General features: G+C 46.6%; 2 protein-coding genes across 5 annotated transcripts in view; both read right to left on the bottom strand.

Annotated features, from left to right (window-relative positions):
- Window positions 1–43: 43 nt before the first annotated feature.
- AP5Z1 (adaptor related protein complex 5 subunit zeta 1) lies at window positions 44–9,097 on the bottom strand. Of its 2 annotated transcripts, none has more exons than XM_068699748.1 (17): window positions 8,942–9,097; window positions 8,683–8,820; window positions 8,125–8,311; window positions 6,791–6,932; window positions 5,905–6,017; window positions 5,563–5,731; window positions 5,104–5,244; window positions 4,739–4,776; window positions 4,491–4,653; window positions 4,000–4,178; window positions 3,379–3,521; window positions 2,422–2,565; window positions 2,157–2,268; window positions 1,671–1,768; window positions 1,357–1,489; window positions 964–1,178; window positions 44–685 (listed from the first exon to the last, which is right to left on the bottom strand). In XM_068699748.1, exons 1-17 carry the CDS (start codon window positions 8,980–8,982, stop codon window positions 415–417), a joined length of 2,427 nt encoding a protein of 808 aa, XP_068555849.1. In that variant the 5' UTR covers window positions 8,983–9,097; the 3' UTR covers window positions 44–414. The 2 variants fall into 2 exon arrangements, with proteins under 2 accessions (XP_068555849.1, XP_068555850.1); XM_068699749.1 differs by having other exon boundaries at window positions 8,951–9,010.
- Window positions 9,098–10,806: 1,709 nt separating this feature from the next.
- FOXK1 (forkhead box K1) overlaps window positions 10,807–21,515 on the bottom strand; it is a 55,239-nt gene continuing 44,530 nt past the window's right edge. For all 3 annotated transcript variants that reach the window (XM_068699750.1, XM_068699751.1, XM_068699752.1), the window contains exon 9: window positions 10,807–20,399. In XM_068699750.1, the coding sequence (XP_068555851.1) occupies window positions 20,167–20,399 (233 nt within the window). In that variant the 3' untranslated portion in view covers window positions 10,807–20,166. The remainder of the gene's footprint in view (window positions 20,400–21,515) is intronic.

Genomic DNA, 21,515 nt, shown 5'->3' with positions numbered 1-21,515 from the left:
CGGATTTCTACACGTTCACTGTGACAATAAGACAGAAGCCAAGTGAGAGCTCACAACAGATTTAATGGAGTCACTTCTGCTTCCCCCACCTCACACAGGAAATGTGCTAGCAGGGGATTAATGCAGGCACTCACTCACTCGCCCCATTCACACAAATCCACTGGTATTTTCAATCCATACTGGCCAAGGAGAGGTAGGACAAACACAGGAGGTAGAAAAACAAGAAGTGCTAGAAGAGAGATGTACAAACAGGCTCAGACCAAAAAAGCGGCCTCAGCTCTACTTATTCCTGGTTTCTGTTTCACTCACGATCATTGTTCCTCATTCCCAGCTCAGAGCAGGGCCTGAGCCTTGAGTGTGGCTGTGTCAGATCAGTAACAGATGAGGTTGGAGCTTCCCAGCAACCCCAAACCCTCAGCCTGACGCAAAGCCAGGAGCTGGCTCGAGGAGCCGGGTCACTATTCTCAGGGCAGAAGGGAGGGTGTCATTCACCTCCTTCTGAAACCGGCTGCGGGATGCATCCACAGATGGCGTGAAGACGAACTGAGCCACGCTTGGCATTTTCAGCAGGTTCATCAGCTCGGTTGCCCGGGTAAGGATCTCCTCACGGTCCTCCTCACAGTACACAGAGGTGACAGCAGGGCTCTGCAGAAACGTTCTCATCTTGGCCAGGAACAAGGACACTCTGCAGAAGAGAAGGACATGAACTTCAGCTGGCAGGATCTTCACACCCTACGTACCCCAAAAGCTTGTTGAAGGCAAACACCAGAAACCAACCACCCCTTCTGCTGGTGCACAGAGCGTTAAGTCACCAGATGAATCCCACTTCCCCAAACTTTGCACTTCCACAACTTTTTTTCTCAGTCCTCTTTCAGTTTCAGGTTCCATCGTATAACACCAGCAAACACCTGCGCTCGGACTCATCAGATCCGTGTGTTTCAGCCCTCTGCCCTCCATCCTCACCTGGGGATCAAGTCCTGGCTGCGAGCTGCCAGCTTGGTCAAGGCAGTCATAAGGACAGTGATGGCACGGGGAGCATAGCTGGGGATGCTGGCCAGGGGTCGGACCTGGGTGACCTCAAACAGCACAGCCTCAAGAGTCTCAAAGAACCTGTTGATCTGCTCCACAGTGCAGCGCTTGTCGTAGGACACAGACATGTACTCTCCGATAGCCCAGACCTGAAACAAAGGTGAATGTGCTCAGGGCAAGCACAGGAAAGGGGATCTTACCATTTTTAGGGAATGGCAAATCAAAGTATCTAATGCTAGGACAGAGTAGAGGAGGAAAGGGAAGGCAACCAACAGACTGCACTGCAGCTGGAGCGCCCTGGGGCAGACGCAAGCAGGCTCCACTTACCACGTGGGTGAAGACAGCCTCCTTGTTCTGGATGTTGCTGACAGTCCCCGAGAACTCCAGAAGCTCCTTGGACAGTTCTACAATGAGTGCAGGATGCAGCTTGCACAGCATCACCAGCTGCGAGCTCAGCACCCTGGAAGAGAAGAGACGGAGAGCTCAGACCATGGGATCCAGCAGGGCTGAGGGGTCCCACTTTGCACCCTCCAAAGATGAGCCTCAGCAGCGACTGAAACAGCTCCTGGGCTGTCCTTGGAAGCCAGGCCACAGCCAGAAGGAGGGGTGAGAGCATGGCCATGCCTCCCTTTTCGTCTCACCTGTGCACGTCATCTTTAAACGCTGGGATGTCATAGAGCTGGTCGCTCCTCTGCAGCAGCAGCACCACCAGCTGGTTTATCAGCGGACCATCTGCAAACTGAGAACAGCCCACGCTTCAGCAACACCAGTGACTCCCAGCAGCCAAAAAACAAACTAACCAGCCAGAGAAGACTAAGTTAGCATAGAAATAGCCTGATTTAGCACGAAGGGAGCAGTGCACAAAGGCAGCCAGGCAATCACTCTGCACATGCACCTCCTTTACAGCTGCCTGAGAACAGTGTGAACATGGCACCGTGGAGCTTTTCTGCTTTCTGGATGGAGTGAGCAGCTCAGTGTGGGTCTAGGCCAGAATTAGACCATCCCATCATCCCCTCATACATCTCTCTCTTGAAGTTGCAGTGTCTTAATATTTTTGTGTCTGTGACCGTTCTTCATGTAACAAGAAATTCCCACAGCACACCTGGGATTTCCCCAGAAGGGCCTACCTCTGCCACCACACTGAAAAAGAGCTCCAGTAAGACAGGGACGGTATCTGCACACTGCACAACCCTTGGGCTGCTGGCCAGAGATCCCAGCAGCTGTCGAAGTGGAATCAGCCTGTGGGCAACAAAAAAGGCCTGTTCCCAACTATTCTCCAGGCCTCCCTTCCCTACAACCCCACAAAGCCTTTCCCAGCAGTCCCAGAGCTGCCTCCTAGACCTGGAAAGCTGACCCAAACCCTCGTGGCAGTCTCCTGCATCAGCCTCCTACCTCTCTGGAGAGTCTTCAGGAGCAGACTCGATGCGGAGGAGGTACTGGAAGGCACTCTTGTAGAGGGGATGGCGAAAGGCCTCCAGGCAGGTGGCTGGCTTCACAGCGGGGTCGCTGGAAGCCCTCTCGGAGGCAGAGGTTGACCTAGCAGGAGGCAAACACAGAACATGATGAATTGTGAGGATGATCCAGGCTGCAGCTGGATCACGAACAGTGGAATAATACCCTTAACACTGAAACAGGGACAGCAGGTTGGTCTAATCCAGGCACCTGGAAGCCAGAGAACCAGAGTGTCTGAAGTGATAAGTCCCCACACTGATCTCAGAGCCGTGGACTCAGGCAACAGTCCCAGAACTGCTTCTGTATCACTTCTGGGAAACAGGAAAATGACACCCTGCACCCTCAGGCACCAAAGTCCACCGACTTCTTGCTTCTCGGATGACTCCCTTTTCTAAGCACTCCAGAAGGAGCTGCTAATGACAGGTAAGAAAATGAAGAGCAAGGATACAGACTCCTCCACTCCCTAATGACTTCAGAATGAACTTCTGTCTGCCTCCAGGAGAACAGAGGCACTAAAAAGGGGTAAGGGCAAGGAGGGAAGACTAGCTAGTCCACACCTCTGTGTCAAGGCAGTGGCGCATGCAGACACTCCAAGCAGCACAAGGAAACAGTTTGGAGCTGGATATAGAGAGGGGAATTACAACTCCCTAAGCCTCAGAGGCAGTCCAGTACTAAAGAGTAAGAGCTGGTTAACCTCTCTTCCCATGCACACCACATTACTGGGATAACCGGGCTGATGCCTGTGCAGCTTTGTGTTAACCTGACTGCAATAAATTCCTCTCACTCTCTGACAGCAGCAGCCAGAGGGCAGCTGAGGCTCAGAGAAGAGTGTGGTCAATGTCAAGACTCTGATTAGCAAGTGGAAGAGAAGAAGAGAGGAAGAGAAGGTAGCATTACCTCATTTGGACATCCAGAGCCGCTGTCAGGCAGGGCAGGTCAAGCAGCAAATGGAAGATCTCAATGGCTGTACCTGCATCCAGCAGAAATGGGAGAAGGTCCACAAACTCAGAGATAAGAGGTGGGCTGTTCCACGCCAGGAACTGCAAAAAAAAAAAGCAAAAAAGTTCTGTACTGTCCTGTCCCCTGTGCTCCACCATGCAGCCCAGACAATTCTCAAACTGTGATTAAAAGGGATGGGAAAGGGAAAGCCACTTCTGAAGAGCAAAAACGGAGAAAACTAGGGATTCAGTGAAGAGCTGGGGATGTTGCTGGTGGTTCACCACATGCATCTAGCAGCTGATTCAGTGGCTGCCAAGCTGCAACTTTTTGAAGTTTACCAAAAACAAACTGCTGTGTCCCAACTGTGCTCACTGCTTGTAATACTAAACCAGACTCTCCTCTCCTGGCAGTGCTAATCACAATCAGAACCCTCTTTCCACCTCAGACTCACACTTGCTTCTCACCTCTCACAGAGGCACACAGCAGGCTCTGGGGTGTGCTGAAGGGCAAACAGAAGGTTCTAGAGGCACAGAAGGGAAGTGCAGCAGGCTGTCTCCTATGCTGTTCCTGAAACTGTACCTTAAAGAGGTTTGGGAAGCTCTGCCTGAATATGCTGGAGGTCTCAGTGAAGAGCCGGCTGTTTTCTTTGCAGAACAGGACAAATTCAAAGGCCAGGGATGCGTTGTGGAAGAGCTGAGCCGGGATATCAGTGAATAAGTGTTTGTAGATTGCATCCGAGTCCACAGCTGCCATCTCGCCTGGGAGGATACAGCACATTCCTGAGCACAGCTCACCCAGCAGCCCTGCCAACAGGGGCTCTAGGGGATATGGAAAAGCTAAGTCTGGAGCATATTTTTCTTAAAAAGCAACAAAAACAACAAAATAAAGAAAAAGAGCCACACACACACACAGAGGACAGCCCAGCTCCTGGGTCTCCAGGCATGGGATCACCATCCTACAGTATAGCCAAAGCTCAATTAGGACCTCTGGCAGCCAGCAAACTGCCAGGACAAAAGGCTGTGCTGTTAGAATGCTAGATCTGGAAAACAGGGGGAGAGCTGATGGCTCACCGTGATTCAGGAAGAACTGGGCAATGGGCAGCAGAGCCCTGGCATAAGTGGCATCGCTGCTGATCCTGCTGTGCAGGACCTTCAGGAAGGCAGCTGCGCGGTACACGTAGGAGGAGTCCTGTTTGCAGATGATGTCCATGATGGTCACCGCCTCAATGAGACACTGCAGGAGAGCAGAGAGCCAGGTCAGAGTGGGGGAAACCACGGCACAGCTTCCCAGAGCTTCAGCCCCACCTCTGCGTACTTACAGCTTTCTGCAGGTCTCCATCAGCTTTCTTCAGGGCCTCTGCCAGAGACAGAAGTCAAAGTTAAACTCTAATCCAAATTTCAAGACAGGTGGGAACAAATACTGATCCCAATTCCAGGCTAATAAGAACCAGGCTCTATAGCCCCGCTGCAGATCAAGGGTTGGAGGCAAAACGATGGCATTGCCTCCAAATCCCTCACAAAATCCCAGCCCAGGGATGGTCACTGGCTTGCACCAGCAGCTGCAGCCAGTCCCGTGTCTCCAGCCTGCCTGTGGGCTCCAGGGAGTGAGATCCCAGCCCACAGAAGCAGCAAAGCAGAAGCATTTTCAACAACACTACCAAAAAGGCTCCAAGGCAAAACTCACGCCTGTTGCTCTGCTCAATAAGCCGCTGGCAGTACTCGAAGGCTTTCTCCCGGAGCCGCTCCTTCGGGGGAAGCAGGTGACTGGATGTGGATGCAGTTGAGACCATGGACATAACAGATTTGTCCATTTCTGATCGGCTACCTACAGAAAAAACGTTACCACATATCAGGTCCCATCACGGGCACTGTAGCTCGCTAGCTGCTGAGCAACAGAGAGGGAGCTGTCTGTCCCCAGGTGCATTGAGAAGTTAAGGATGTTGGGGTAGAAGGTTTTCTCACAGAACAATAAGGAGATGTTGTCTTCTACCCCCTGAGCCTTTTTTCTCAGGGACCCATGGCATTTTGCCTGAAACTGGGGAACCCACTGAGTTAGCAACCCTTACAAAAGGGTTGCTAAGGATCAGTCAGGGGGGTTTGTGATATTCCTTCCCACGCCAGTCTGCAGCCCTTCAGCTCGTACCTGAACTGGGTGCGTTCAACCCCTTGTCCCCGTAGCACAGCAGCCACTTCCGCAGCATGGAGAAGGCCTGTATGTTGAGCCACTGGTCCTCTGTGTAGTGCTGAGCCAGAGACAGCACCGTGAAGAAGTCTGTGGCAATGGCACCATCCACCTCTGTGACAGGGCCAGGCTGGGAGAAAAGGTGCAGCAGGTTAGACCCACAGGAAGAGACCACAGGAGAAGGTAAAGAAACCTCCTCTGAGCCCTTCTTTATCAAAAGAAGTTGATGTGGGGGACTCGTAACAGCAAGCTGCTGACTAGAAAATGCCTGTTATGAGGTAACAGCAGCGATTCAACACTCACCTGCCTGGTTCTGGGATTGGAGAAGAAGCCTCCAGAAGGCTGAGCGACTCCTTGCTGAATGCTTGCATACCTCAGCCAGTCGGCCATCTTTTTGCTGACTACATTGGTCTGCTCTGTACAAAGAAAAGTCACAAGGTCATTGCTAAGACCAAGCAGAGAAGCAGCCTCTGCAACACCCCCCCGCTGCCCTTCAATTGCTGTGGTTTTTCTCCAGCTTAGACCCATCTCTGATCCAGCTCTCATCAAAGAAATCCACCCCAAGGTGGATGCCCTACCCTCCTCACACCACGTTAGAGTCCTGGTGTCCTCTCCCTGCTAGCCATGTTATTGTTTTGTCTGTTTCCTCAGAGAAAAAGTCAGGGAGTAAGTGCTGGAACCAAGGACTTCTGGTACCAAATCACTCCAGAGATGGTTTTTCCTTTGTCTCCGCTCACAGCTGTTATTAGGACAAAGGTGCATAAACACTGTCAGACCCATCCAGACAGCGGCTGGCTTCACCTCTGCAGACAAAGGCAGAAATTCCTCACACGGGACACACCGAAGCTAAGGCAGGTAATCCTGCCTGCTCAGCCAGCTCTTCGGGACAGCTACAGTTTCACACAGCTGCAGTATCTGAAAACCTTGCCTAGGGTACAACTTCATTTGACACAAATCTGCACAGAGCAGAGACTCCGGCCCCTGGAAGGAATCCAAGCAGCTGAAGGCCCAGCCCAGTTTTTGAAGGGGTGGAATGTACCTCCCCTGAGAAGTTCACTTTCCCTGTGGCAGAGATGTCACTTTTAACAGCCATTTCCAAGTCCTGCTCACATCCAAAGCCCTCAGAGACCCTGCTGATCACTCCACAGATCACTGCCAGACAGCAGTCCCAGGTCTCCTACATATTTACCTTCGGTTAGAGCTTCTGGTGAAAGACTGATGACGTTGGACAAGATGGGAAGAAGGTACCGAGAACTCTGACCCTCGGGCAGCCTTCCTTCAAGGACTTTTACGACACGCTGCCCCACAGCAGCCACTTCAGCCTTGTCTCCCTTCAAAGTAAAGCAGAGGTAAAGGTAGGCAGGTGATCTAACGGTGCTAGAGACCAACGCTACATAAAACAAAACTCTTTTATCAAGTACCAATACCGGTGTCAAAGATAAAAAGAACTCACAGGCTATTTTACCACCCATTACAGAGTTCTTCTGCAAAGTGAATCCACAGATCCCAGGGCGGGAGAGTACTTGGATAGAGCAACATGTCTGTGGACAATCATCACCTCAAGTGGAAATTAAAAACTGCAGTGGATGTCCTCACATTAAATGCTGCTCTGAGCTATCGCTTTGAGAGCAGAGAGCATTAACCGCTCCCAAGGTGGTCTGTTTGCAAGCTCAATTGGTAAGTCAGGAATTTAGGAACAGAAAATGGACTGCTGCAACACATCAGAGGACTCTCTGCTCAGGCTGTATCCTCACAACGAGGAAAATAAAGCTGTTATAGCTGTGGTTCTGAGACGCCATCAAACCCTTCTGTCCAAGCTGACTTTGTTAGCGATGACAGGTGGGCTCAGCCTTCCCAGAGATTTTCTTTCCCTGCAAATGTCATCACGCCAACAAAAAGTAAACCTTCTCTGCTGCTCAGGGTCTTGGACAGCTGGTTGCTGCAGGCAGTGAACAAACACCAAACTCCGACACTCCCCATCTAATAGCCAGATCTGTACCTGATCGCTAGAAGCAATTAGGAAATTACAGGCAAGCTTCCAGTGAGAAACTTCATGTCAGAACCTCATCTACGACTGGGGCTACTTTACGTGCTTCTCCAGCAAATAGGTGGGGATAAACTGATGAAAGGAATGTACAGACAAGGAATTTTAAGGTTTGTGGATCTGTGCAGTGAAGGAAAAAGGACGAGACAACCTCTCCCCACCCCACAGATATATTGCTGCTACCTATTGCAAATGACAGCGCTGCTTATTTGTGTTGCTGACACATCTCTTGCCCCTAGAGACTGTGTAATTTTAAGCAGCCTTTGTTATCAAATACTAGGAGAAAAATAAAAGCACCCTTTTTTTTTTCCCTACACAAAACGGAACAATTAAGTTCCTTAAATGAGCATAGAAATAATTCTGGCTTCTCCTGGGTATTTTCAACTACTTTTCATTCTCCTTGAGCTCAGGAAACAACAAAGAATCAGAAAACAAATCCGTATCAATGAGGGAACGCTTCTGGCTTGCGTGTCATTTACCTGAGCCAAAAGGACAGAGGACACCAGACTCAGGAGCTTCGGGTCTTGAATGTTTTCACAAGAGAGGCTCAGGTCGTTGCATGGCGACATCTCTCTCAGGATGGCCGCACATAACAACTGAATCTGCTCAGGACACTTGGGGGAGCACAGCACCTTCTGCAGCAGGCCCACAATCTCGCCATCTAGCCTGCAACATCACAGTAGCCCATCAATGCAAGGCAACAACAGATTGATACGTTTATTTCCTGAATATTCATGGCCTTGGGACGATATCCCGTGACTGAAACCCTGGTTAATGTGTTAATTATTATCTTCATTTCGGAATTTTGTCCCTTCACGCTTGAAGGAGCGCAGGGACACAAACGCTTGCTTCACACACTGCAAAAGAAGGTGGTTGCTTTCTAGTTTGGAATGGGAAAAAGCAGCCAAGGAGGCTTTATTTTTACACCAAACCCAGTGTTTTAAGACCAGAGAGGATGTTTTTTGAAGCACCAGCCCCCTGCTTTGTCCCAAACCGTAACGTTTGGCCTCCAGAGAGCCGCTGAGGCCCGCACCGACCTGCGGGGGTACTTGGTGGCGGCGACAACAAGGTGCAGCCTCTGCAGGCAGGCGGCGGCCTCGGGGCCCGGCTCGGGGCCCTGCAGCTGGGCGGCGACGCGGGCGGCGAACCTCTGCAGCTCCTCCGGCTGGGCCTCCCTGCGGGGGGAGAGAGCCGACAGGGGGGTTAGGGCCGAGCTCCGGCCCTCACAAAGCCTCACAAAACCCGGGGACCAGCCCGATTCGTGCCCCCCCCCCCCCCAAACCGTGCCGCCGGTACCGGGCCTGCCTCAGGAAGCTCTCTGCCGCCGCCGAGAACATGGCGGCCGCCCCGGTCCGCGCCCAAAGCGGCCCCCCAGAGGCGGGCGGTCCGCTGCGGATGGCTCCGGGGGGACGCGGTGCTGCTACAAAGGTTCCGCCCCCGAGGGAAGGTTCCGGGGAGGTGTGGGGGGGGCATTGGGAGAAATAACGCTGAACGACCCCAAAAGGGGTGATGGAAAAACGCACTGCGTAAATTTGTTTTGAGATTATGTTGGTATTACTCCCCACGGGGGAGAAGGGCAGCTCTGGGTCTTCATGTGGCGAGGAGCACAGCCCTCACTGTGGCCAGGAGCCCTACAGAAGGGCCTCCAGCCAGCACAAACATCAGACACCTCGTTCAGGAGCTCAAAGTAAAGCTTGGCTCCGATGCCATCCTGCACAGCATTAAGGAGAAGAGCTCTCAGGATTCAAACCTACAAGAAAAGCACGGCAGAGACATGGCAAAAAGCGTGACAGCAGAAGATGCCATCAGCCTTTTCTGTGACCCATTCAAAAACGATGCTCTCCAAAAAGGGCAAGAGATGATATAAATAGCTGCTCGGCAGGTGGTCTCCACAGCTTCCAAAAGGTTAAAAGGCATTAACATTTCCCCATTAGACACGTCTTTCCTCCTGACTGCTAATAAGCCTGAAGCTCTTACTGCAGCGCTCTGCATCAGCCTGTGGGGAGGAGAGGACGCTGCGCCAGGCAGCTTGGCGCGTTGCCCTCTGGTACTTCTCTGCCCTACGGTTCCCCCAGCATAAAAGTTCATTAACAGTGTGCCTTGGCAATTAGCCACCAAAGCATCAGCTCCCATTCGCCCTCAGAAGCGGCAGCAGCAGCATCCATCATCCCAGCTGTTAGCAGTCAAAGCTATTAGAGGCAGCAGGCTGACGCACAGAGGGGAGGCAAGCAGAAGATTCAGATTTTCCCAAACGCCTTCTCCTCTGGCTGCATTAGGAAACATGCCTGATGTGCACAGGGAGCCAAAGATGAAAGGACAATTTTAAGATGCCAAAAAAAAAAAAAAAAAAAAAGACTCCGGGTGAATATCTTTGCTCCACAGCAAACATTTCTGTTTTAAGCATTTGGAAATGTTAAGTCATACGCAGCTACTTTATGTCAACTGTGGTCTTAAAAAAATCCTATTCAATGTTGGAACTCAGAATGTGTTTCATTAGTCAAATAAACCAAGAACTTAAATTCTACCTCCTTCACAAAGACAAGGGAGGACAAAGGTAACTATTTAACCTTGGTAGAGTGGATACAGAAATATTTTGTCTTTATATACATGAACAAAACAATTATTATCAATTCCAGGCAAATATACCAAAGTAGTTTACCTTTCAAAATACCGCTATGTTTCGGTTCCTGATGAAATGAAACCTAGAGTTTGAGGAATGGTTTATAATCCCCAAAGGGAGGATTATGTATCTCAAACACTTGTACAGATATCTGTAAACTCCGAAATCCAGCTACTTGTCCAAACACACACTTCCCTCCTACATGATTCAATGAAGGTAATGGAGGGGAAAACATGCAAGATTACTCTCTCCTAATAAAATCTGCTATAGGAAAAAATACCTGCTTGCTCAGTCAGAGTGGAATAGCGAGCTGCCAAAATCACTGGCTTTGCATTATTACGAAGGTTTGCATTTCATTTGAAGCCAACCACAACTTGTTAAGACAGTGCTGTGTCCAGAAGGATCAACTGCATGAGGTTCATTGTGAGAAGGTGCCAGGCTTGACCACCGACTGCTGCAGGAATCTTAACCCCCCCCTTCAGTACTAGACTGTAAGCATGCAAGTCTGTCACTCAAAAGCAGCAAGCTATTTCAGGGTCTCTTCTCTTTCATATATAATTTTATTTCTGGTTATAGAAACAAATGCTAAGAGGAGAAGCAACACTCCCCAACCACATACATCAAAATTAAGGTAACAGAACAGAACAGTTAAAATAAATGAAAAAAAAAATAGTAGAAATTTAAAACTTTGTTATAGCTTTAAAATATTAACGTTCTTGATACATTAGAAATCACATTCAGATCTCAAATTACTTTAAAAAAAAGTATGGCTCCATATTAAAAAAACAAAAACAAAAACATAACCACTGTATCCCATTTGATGCGAAAATGCAGGTCCTGCTCCTTGGATGCTTGTATTCGCCGTCTCAGCACCGCTGGGATGCAGCTGACCCCCTCACACGAGCCAGGGTCTGCCCATGTGGTTCAGCATCTCCCAGGAGCAGTGCTGTAACGTGGCTGGTAAAGACGAACTTCACATCCACTGCCCCAGCTGGAGCTTCCCCCTTTGGGATACGCACCTGCTTTGCAAAAAGCACTGATAATGAAAACAAGTCACAAAAAATACTTTTGATATCGGCTGTAAAAAAAACAACAACTGTTGGAGGTGTCTTGTACAGGCAAAACCATGAACTGAAATGCAAGCATGGCTTTAGCCTGCCCCATCACACGATTCCTTAAATTAAGTGCCAAATCTAGGAGAGGGGGTAAGGTTTGCCTCTCCATCTCCGTAGCAAAACCAGTCAACAAGTCCGTCAAACCACTGAGGTATTCCAGGTCCTTGTCTCACTGCAGCCTTCCCTGGAGGACTCGGTGGGAATGCATTCGCACAGAACAGGTGAAGACTCCAATTCTTGATTGTTTTGCCTTTTTTTTTTTTCTTCTTTAAAGCAAACATTGCAGAATCTGACCAGGACTTCCAGCTTTACCATCCGTTGCTTGTGTATCTTTTGATTCATCTTAAAACAGCTTTTGATAGTCCTTTGGGTAACAGTTCTTTGGATAGCTGCAGACTCTTGAGCACATTTCTCAGCTACGCAGAGGTTGGCAGGCTGGACACGGCCAGCCTCATCACGGTACAAACAGCACGTCCAGAAACCAAGACAACCTACTGTCTTGTAAGATTTTTGTATTTTAAAACCATTCCATATTAGTACATTTGAATACTTTTTTTTTTTTTTTTCTTTTTTTTTTTTTTTTTCTCCATTAAAAAGATCTTACAAACAATACTCTGGTTCCCCTCACTTTAAGACCACCAGGGAGGGGAGGAATAAACTGAGTTTAGGCTTACAGCAAGCCATTTGCTACAGAACCAACCTGCCTACTTAGCAGCCTGTCCACATCCGAGGAGCAGCACATAGATCAGCAGAACATCAGGATCTTCTGCACCAGACTTTTAGCAGCAAGGCAGTGAAACAGAAGGAAATGTCACTTTTTCTGCTCCATTTAAATCTCATTTTTCTTTAGCTAACAGACGTTTCTCCTCAACATTGCCCTTAGCTTTAGAGAAGGCTCTCTTTTGGACTGCTTTAAATGAAACTGAGTGGGGTAGAAGCGAGAATAAGGGTCTTGATCTTGGCAAGGGTGCCAAGGTCTGGGGCATTGGGTGCATTCCTTAATCCAGTGGCAGACAAAGAATCCAATACTAGGGGAAATCTGTTTTTTGCAAGGGCATTTGTTTTTCTGCTGAGGAGGAAAGCCGTTTCCTTTCTATGCCCTTATTCTGGTTACTCTTCCTAATCACCTTAATATCCTATTCTCCCTTACATATCTAAGCCCAACCACCAGAAAGTAAGGAGAAACCGAGGCAAAGCATTCACTCAGGGCCTTACAAAGGAACTGCTACTTCTGTAAGAGCCCTAAGGGTTAGGAAACCAAGGATGATCTGTTTTAAGAATAGTTCTCAAAAGGCCCAAGTAGGTCAAAATGCAGGGAGTTAAACCAGGACTGAAATTTGACCGGTAAGGTAAAATTCACTCTCTGTGAATGTGAACATTAGAAAAACCTTACATATTTGCTTTTAAGGGTATACACACACCTCATGCACCACATAAAGAGAGAAAAGTATTGCAAAAGGAGAATAATCTCACCATGGAGGAAAAGAAACTCTTTCTCAGTGCACCAGTGCTAGCTTATCCACCTGACAGACGGACAGACAGGGAGGAATTCCTCAACCTCACAGCATCCCCACGGACCCTCCATCAATTTCCTCTGTTGCAATAAGGTCCCATTACTTACAGAGCAGAATCTGTAAAGAGCTCCCTGATACCGCATCTAGAGATAATATGAGACTAGAAAGGCTTCCAGCTTTCATTAGTGCCATTTTGGGGATTTTCTTGCCAGAAAAGCAGCACAGACTGGGGTTGCTGAAAGCACGACAAAGCCAGAAGCAGGGCTCCTGCACGAGGAAGATGCAAGTACCACATCATCTCTTCTGCTCTGTGAGAGGAATGAAAGCAACCGCTGAAGAAAAGCTGCTTCTACAGGCTGCCCACATCTGTTACAAAAATAGGAACATCGTTCTTTTAGAATCAGTGTCTGGTGCGGGAATTTACTAACATATTGTATAAAAAGTCTGTGTAAAGTACCATTTAAGAGAAAGAAATAGTCATGGACCATTTATATATCTATATTTACACACTCACACACACACATTAATAAATATAAATTTTATGTTTACACAGATCTAATTTCATATTCTCTGAAAAAAATATTAAAAGGGTTTCTACCTTAGCTGCCACCCATGAATTAATTGCCAATGGTTTTTCTACCTCGAGAGTGAAGGGGTAGATGTGGCACAACAACCCTCTGCAGCTTAAAGTGACACGTAAGGAGAGGACCAGCCATACGTTCTGATGGATTTAATTCAGTGTTTGTGAATATAAAAGGTATCAAAAGGTTAAATATCAAGTTGATTAAAAATTTGGAATCTAACCAATAGTGCTCCAAGAAAACCTAGTATTTTGTCCAAATGTCTTGCTCAGTCCAAAGCGAAATGCTCACTGCTTTATTACTTCCCCATGAAAAACAAGCTACCAGAGAAAGCCCACCATCACAGCTAGCTATTTTCCACCATATCATATTACTTTATGTGCATATACCCACGTGTGTGCCCAAACACATGCACTGTCCTGCAAATAACCCACCCGGCAGAGAGACAGTTTGCTGAGCTAACTAATCACAGCTCAGCAGCTGCTAGGCAGCCGCAGCGAGGGGATGCTCCAGCACAAAGCCACAGCTACATTTTGATCAGGTCCCGACCAAACTGCAAGAAGACATCACTTCCCAGCCTCATCAGTTCCACAAACCCCAATGACATTGTAGTACGACTGTTTTCCACAGCACAGCTGGCTCCATGGTAAGCTACGCTTTATGGCAGTAGTGTATGCTACAGTAATAGCAGCTTTGGCATAATTTTTACCCAGAAGGAAACAAGAAGTTACACGACTGAACAATCTGTTGTGTAACTGCAACCTAACACGCAGCTTCTCGCCAGATGCAGACCTTCAAGCAATTGCATTAACTTTAAAGGACTCCAGAGTTGATAGAAACAACTACAAGTACAGAGGGAAAACCGGGATAGGGAGCAGAAGCAGGAGCTTGCCCAAGAGACTGGCTGACAAGGGAAGACGGATCATTTGCTGCAGGATGGCATTTGCAACCTTAAAAGCTCAGTGTGAGGCAAGGACAAAGTCATGAAACCAAGTCGTGTTCCTTTAGAAATTCCTTCTTAATGCCCAAGTACAACTACTAGCAGCAGGATTAGCAAACCTGTGAAATTGTGCATCAGTGTAGAAGCTCAAGGTAAGATCCACGTTGGAATAGAATTATCTTATTATGAATAGAATTATATTATTATGAACCGACCAGGTTGGTTCAGCCTTTGGAGGAGAAAGCAAGAGAGAAGGGAACCTTACTGATGTCAATCACCTATTTGGAAGATGCTGAGAAGGCAGAGCCAGGCTCTTCTCAGAGGTGTGCAGTGATACAGAGGCAGCGATGCAGGGATGCAATGAGCATCCTTCATACATCACTGCACGAAAGCTCAGGCCAGCCACCCTCACTTGCTTACACACAGTTCCCTAGCCTTTAGTGCTTCCAGTTTTATTTTACTGCAGGTATTTCCCTACTAAAAAAAAAAAGGGGAAAAATGTGGAAGTAAACTCTGAATGACAGTTCTAAGTACACAAGACAGATGTCTGAGACACGTGCAAAACCAAGTTTATTCCCCTCAAAAAATCTGGAGCCTGACCATGGCATTGACTGCAGAAACACTGTGAAGGCATCAGGTTATTTAACTATTTCTCCTCTCTTACAAAGCTTTAACATAGTTCCAAAAACACTCTCCTGAACAGTGAAGAGTGCCCAACACTCCTCTCCTTGGCTGTCTCCAACAGTAACATTTCTAAAATACATCATGAAAATTAAGTTAGGGTGACCTTATTCAATTCAAGTCCTATGTATCCCCACAGGTATTTTCATCCACAAGTCCTTGGGCAGAATTTAATGCAAGGTGCTGCTCCTGCTAGTGGATAAAAATGACTGTGTATGCTACAGGCGACAGCATTAATTGTAAGGGGGAAGGAGGGATATGGGAAGAAGGAGGAGTAGAAAAGAATATATGAGCTAATCAAGAACTTCATTTCTGTGTTCAGCACTGTGCTGTGTTATCACTATAAAAACTCATTTCTGGGTCCAGCACTGTGTTATCACTGTGGAAAACTTCCTGTATCACAAGAGACAAAGACAAGACAAAACAATGACTAAGGAATTCAGCCGAATAAAACCAAGAACAACTGCATTCAGCTTCTGCTAACTGAGGGAACAAAACTTGCTATAAACTGACCACAATCAAAGTAAAACTCTCTGTCATTGCCTTGGAAAAAAAAAAAAAAAGGCACGGTGAACAGAGAATTCACATTTTGTGAACCCAATTTTAAGGTCTTCCCATGTCCAAGTTATGGCAGGTTAAATATTCCACATGCCTTGACCTTTGTTATACAGATAGCAGAAGATGCACTGAAACCTCCTACTACTCTCCCCATCAAACCTCCCACAGTCAATTAATTGAGGACACGAGATGCAACTCCTTAGACAAAAAAGTTAGAGAATTGATTTAATACGACCCCACTACTGCATATAACCATTAAGGCAGCATTTTCTCTGTAGCTGAAAGCCGAACTCTACCATCACATTAATTTTCATTCCTCTGCAGTGCTCAGAGTTGAAAGCCTGGGGAATCAGGATATATGAGGAAGAGCAGCGCCACGAAAAAGAAGCAAAATGGAAACAGAAATTTCAAACCAGAGACTCTGTTTAGGATTTTCACCTCAGCACGGCATTTGATGGTACCAATAATCAATTAGAAACAGAAGATGAAAATTTTTCAATTCAACTTTTCTTAAGAAGATTCTAATGGTTTCCCTGGGGAGACAACACTGTCTTTCTTGCAAGGAAAACCCATCCCCACATCATCACAGTTCTGTGAACAGAGCGCTGATGAGGAGGGAAATCAGACGACAGCACACTGGGATGGAGCTGCACGCAAACACACTCGTGCAGAAAAAGTCACTTGTTTTTCAAGATAACCTTCAAATTGCACTGGATTTAATCAGAGAAGAACCAAGTCGAGTAAAAGTGAAGCAGGAACGACATCGAGCTGAAGAGAGATGGCTTGGAGAAGCGAAGGGAGTAGCCCAAAACCTCCTGCTTGAATCCTAGACACTGACAGCAATTCCACCCCCATGCTCCCACCCCGTTAAGCAGGGCTTATCTAGTCTTTTGGTCACGATACTGAATGCAATCCTCAGGGCGAGGGAGGATTATTTAAATGGCAGCTGCTCCTGGAACTTCTGGGAACTTCTGTCACCTCATACTTCCATCCACAAACTGCTAAGATTTGCTGATACAGTGCATTTCGATGTCCGCCTGTTCCAGCTAACATTTTTATTTTCAACTATGAGCTCAAAAAAGTTTTTAAAAATATCAGCAAACGTTAATTGGTGTGTACATATATTACCCTGTATTTTAAAGGACTGCAAAGGCATTTAAAAGAGGCCAAAAACTTATCTACTCAAAATGATCTCCAGAGATCCCAAACTATTCTGTGATTCAAGAACAAGCCAAAAGATTCAAACTCATTTTTATGATTTGCCACTGTCTGAGGCTCTTCTTGTCTGGTCTGTTTTTTCTAAGCACGCTGCTATCCAGACTGAGCAGTGTGTTGAAACAATTCATCTGGAAGCCTGAAATACGATGTGCCATCCCTCCTGTGCTGCAGATGAGAACAAACATTTTTTCCCGCAGCTCTCAGCAGGATTTTTGTAAGAACTGATATTTTATCTAATATCAGGCAGTGATATAAGACTACATATAGGCAAGCCTACAAAAAAAAAAAAAAAGAAAAAATAATCAAGTGGCACGACTGCTTTCTACCGTAGCAGTGGAATGCGCCAGACTGATAAAGAAAAAAATCCCGATAGGATGAACTGATGGGTTCCAGGCACCTCAAGAAGAATGGGCGAGCAGATCAGAGCTATTTGCTTATCGCAAACCTGCATTTTAGCCACCAGGCACTAAGCCACAGAAGGAAGACTGAGGAAGCATTACTCTGTTCTGAAATACCGAGGAGGCAAATCTATACAGTCAACCTGAGGACAGACTTGAGAGGTATCTATAAAGTAGCAGCTGGTTTATGGAAACACCATGGTTCAGCTGATGTATTCCTCTGGTGTTGAATAGTTTAGGTCCTAATTACTTAGACTTTCCAAAAGAAGAGAAGCAGTAAAGATATTCCCCCAAACTTTGGCAGCCTCACACCCTGAACAGCATTCTGCTGGTTGCTCATCCTGTGCTGACTCACCTAACGTCCTGGAAAACCAAAGACTGCTGCAGGAAAGCTCCCTCGCCTCGGGGCGGTTTCAGAGGCGTGCCTGGATCTAAAACAGCATTCATCCAAAAGGAACGATTAATCACAGATAAGCTATGCTGCACTCTCACTCGTTTGTTCTTCCTTGAAGTCTGTTTTATTGAATTCTGGCTTTGAGAAAGCTACAGAAAGCACAGGACACATCCATGTGCTTTTTCCACTGTGCTGCACCTCGCTTTCCTAGCGGGAAACGTGACAGCTGGAAACCAGCCTGCTTCAATTACTTTGTGGTCTGTAACAATCCTCCTTCAGAGAAATGATTTCAAGGTACTAAAATCCAATCTAATAACGTGTCACTAAAGGCACACGCCTAAATTATGAAGGCCTCGCTGTAGATGAATGAACTGTCCTGAATGCTTTGTGTGTCTGTAACCATAGACTGTAACCGCGAATCACAAGACCAAGAAATTCTTTCCTTCTTTCGGAAATATTTCTCACAAAACAATTGGCTTGAGAATAAAACACACTTAGGTTTTATTCCAGTGCTAGGACTTAACTATTGAGTAGGATTTGGCAAACAGAAAGGAAACCTCGAAGTGATGCCAGCTGTTACCTTGTGGATTTTCTCCCCCTCCCCAAATTTTAGAAGACATTAATGTGTTGTGCTTTACCCCTTAATCCCTAAGGACAAACTGGAAGCATAATTTACTGCATATTGGGGAAATCTTGCCAAATGTTTATGCAGTGGGCTCGTCTCTCTGCTCTGTGACAGCATTGTCCAATCCTGCAAGACAGTAACCCGACAACGTATCAGCACAGGTAGAGGGATAACCTACCGAGGACATACCCCAGCCCTGTTGTCACTTTTGCCATTAACAAAGCTGGAACATTTTCTAAGATCTCTGCTGTGTTGCCAAAGACAAGCCAGCCAAAGGAATCACACACAGGTGTAAAGCCACAGGGGTTAGCTGCAGCTATGCAGAAGTTGATTTCTTTGCCAGTCCCAAAGTGTTACACAAACTCAACTCCTCCACATGGTGAAAGTGACCCAAGTCTGCTTTACCCATGAGATGTACTTGTACATGAAGAGCCTGGAACACACTTTAAGTAAAAGCCTCCTTCCACTGGCCAACCCAAACAGTCCTCAGGGTAGGAGAGACAGGAGAGGAGAGGGAGCAGAGGAATGAAAGGAAACCTCTGAATTCCTTTTGGAAAACCTGTTTAAGACCTCCAATGACTTTTGCCACATGGAAAATAAAAGGTCTTTTTGCCTTGGTCTCCACACACTCAGAGAATTGGTATTAAATACCGTATGAACTCTGCTGCCTCTCATGATAGCCCTTAACCTCCCTCTCAGAGGAATAACACAGGAGCCTTGCTGTTAGCCTCTTCCAGCCACAGGAGAGGGTCAGGGACAGATTTCTAACCCACCTCTGGCCTCCTGGACATCATCCATCTCGTTGAGGACCACACTACCAACAGAGGGTGAAAGCAGACCGCGTTAATGCAGTTACCAACTGACATTTTCTCAGGTTTACTGAGACAGTGGGAATGCCTCTGATCTGCAGTGCTATTTGGAACAAACCCTGGTGCTCCAGCACAGTAAGTGATTACAGAAAAAGTAAAAATACACACGCAACCTTTTGGAGACACCCTTCCCCACGCAATCCTCAGACATCGAGATACTTCGGCTGTTGTCCAGAACAAGTGATGAATCATTGTAAGAAATCACTGAAGGTACAAAACCCTTTAATATCTTTACAGGAACCAAATTAACACAGTTCCTCTGTCATCTTATTCTCCCTCAGAGGGAATGCAGAGAAATTGCATCTGGAAATCCAGGTGGTTGAGCCCTTTAACTCTTCCCCCTGAATCCCCACATAAATAAACATTCATTCATACTCAGAATTTTTCTGTTTTAGGAAAAAAAAAAAAGATCATTTGCCTTTTTCTTTAAGCTTGGTACCATGTTTCTTTAATGCTGTTATTGTGAGATACTGCACCCATCTTTCAGTATTTGATTGCCTTAGCTGGCCTTTTAAAAATGGTCCTATGTTTCAAAGCTCTGAGAAGCGCAGTATTAAGGCATAGAAAATGAGGAGTTTTCTTTCCAGGGAGCAGACTGTATTTGTGTTACATTCCTCTAGATGCTGAACTGCAAATACCATCCCCTTGGAGCCAAAAGGGGAAAAGACAGTTTAAAAAAATCCCAGCAGTCATACAATCAGTTGTCTGTATTTTTTTGAATCTTTAAAAAAAAAAAGAAGAAAAAAGGAAAAGTATCCCATATGTAAAGACAGAACAGAGTTCCAGGTATGGGTTCTTGGGAGGGGTTTTCCATTCTTTTCTTTTTGGCACCTTGTGATTCTAACAACTGTTGGCCTCCCATTTATAAAAATCTGACTTTAAAAAGAGCTCTTTATTTGCTATGTTTAGAGCTGTTACAGTTGTGGTTTGTTTTCTTTGAAAGCTGCTTTAGGGGCTGCTGCCATCCCATGCCCACCCCGCACCACTCCAGCTCCTCCCACCGGTTCTTCATTCACTGGTTGCCTGTCCTTGTGGCACTGTGGATGTGATGACTCCAGTTTGGGCTGGGACTGCTCCACTGGACTCTTCTATCCGGGGTCTTTTGACTTCAGGTTCACTGCTGTCTTGACTTCGGGAAGCTGCTGCTGTTTCTTCGGTCCCTGTCTCACATACCCGGCTGACTACAACAGGAGTGGACGAGCTGGCCTGGGCTGCAAGAAGCTGCAATGGATTTGTAAGAGCTGGCAAGAAGGACAAAAGAAAGAAAAGAGAATTAATGTGACAAGTAACACATGTGTTTGCCGTTCCAGGAAACAAGAAAACACCACAATCAAACGCAACACCTGGGCACGGACTCAACTGTAGTGTTCAAATCCATTTTGTAAAGCCCACAGCAATCTTAGCTCTGTCCAAATTTACCAAACTGGGAAACTGTTCTCTGTCAAAGGAGAACTTCATCCTTTCTATCCACTGTCAAACAAGGCATTGCCAGCTAAGCATTCTTCTCCAGATGAGGAGAACCAAACCTCTGCTAAAACTACAGCACGCTTCTTGGAGAGGTAGCCCTCACACCACCTACAATTAGCTTTTTGCAAGCTGCATCTCTGTGCTGCACCTTTGTTTTGGAGGGCCCTCTTCAGCCCCTCTGAGACTGCCAAAAAAGAAAAACACAACCTGGGGCAAAGCTTGCACAGTAGGAACAGCCAGCCCGTTGGGACACTGGATTACAATGCAAATATTGACTGTATTGACATCTCACTTGTAAAAGGGGCAGAAAGGTTTAACAGCTTACCCCAGACAATCAAACGGGTTTCCATCAGAACTGGAATTCAAATTTAAGAATTTCTGGCTCCCAGTCTTGTATTTTAGTACTGACAAAAATCTCTCACCCTCCCATTAATAGACGTTGTGAGAAAATAAAGAAGGTTTAAGTAGCAACCCTGAGTAAAAATGTCTACAATTCCTTGTTCCAGACAAAGAATGTGCTTACACACTGGCTTTGGCACACACCACCGCTTGAAAAACAAAACACATGCAGTTTTTGGACTCTGCATCAATAGGAGAAGCAGCCAAAGGGGACTCAGGAGACAGTACATCCTCTGCCCTCCAGACTGATTTGCAGAGGATGGAATGACAAAACATTAATGTGTGCTCGCTGCTAACTGCATCAAAAAAGAAGTCCTAAGATAAACAAACAATGGAAACAGAACAAAGGCCCTCAAAGCCCAGCAACTTCTACCAAGGCATGGGAAGGAGGCTATGCAGTATCAAGGGGATGAAGGAAAGAAACAGAGTAAGGATGAGGTCAGACATCAATTACTATTTAGTTACTGATAAAGAACCTAAACCTTGCAGCT

This window comes from Anas acuta, chromosome 15, assembly GCF_963932015.1.
Source record: "Anas acuta chromosome 15, bAnaAcu1.1, whole genome shotgun sequence".
Lineage (NCBI taxonomy): Eukaryota > Metazoa > Chordata > Aves > Anseriformes > Anatidae > Anas > Anas acuta.
This window is presented reverse-complemented; position numbering and strand designations above follow the sequence as displayed.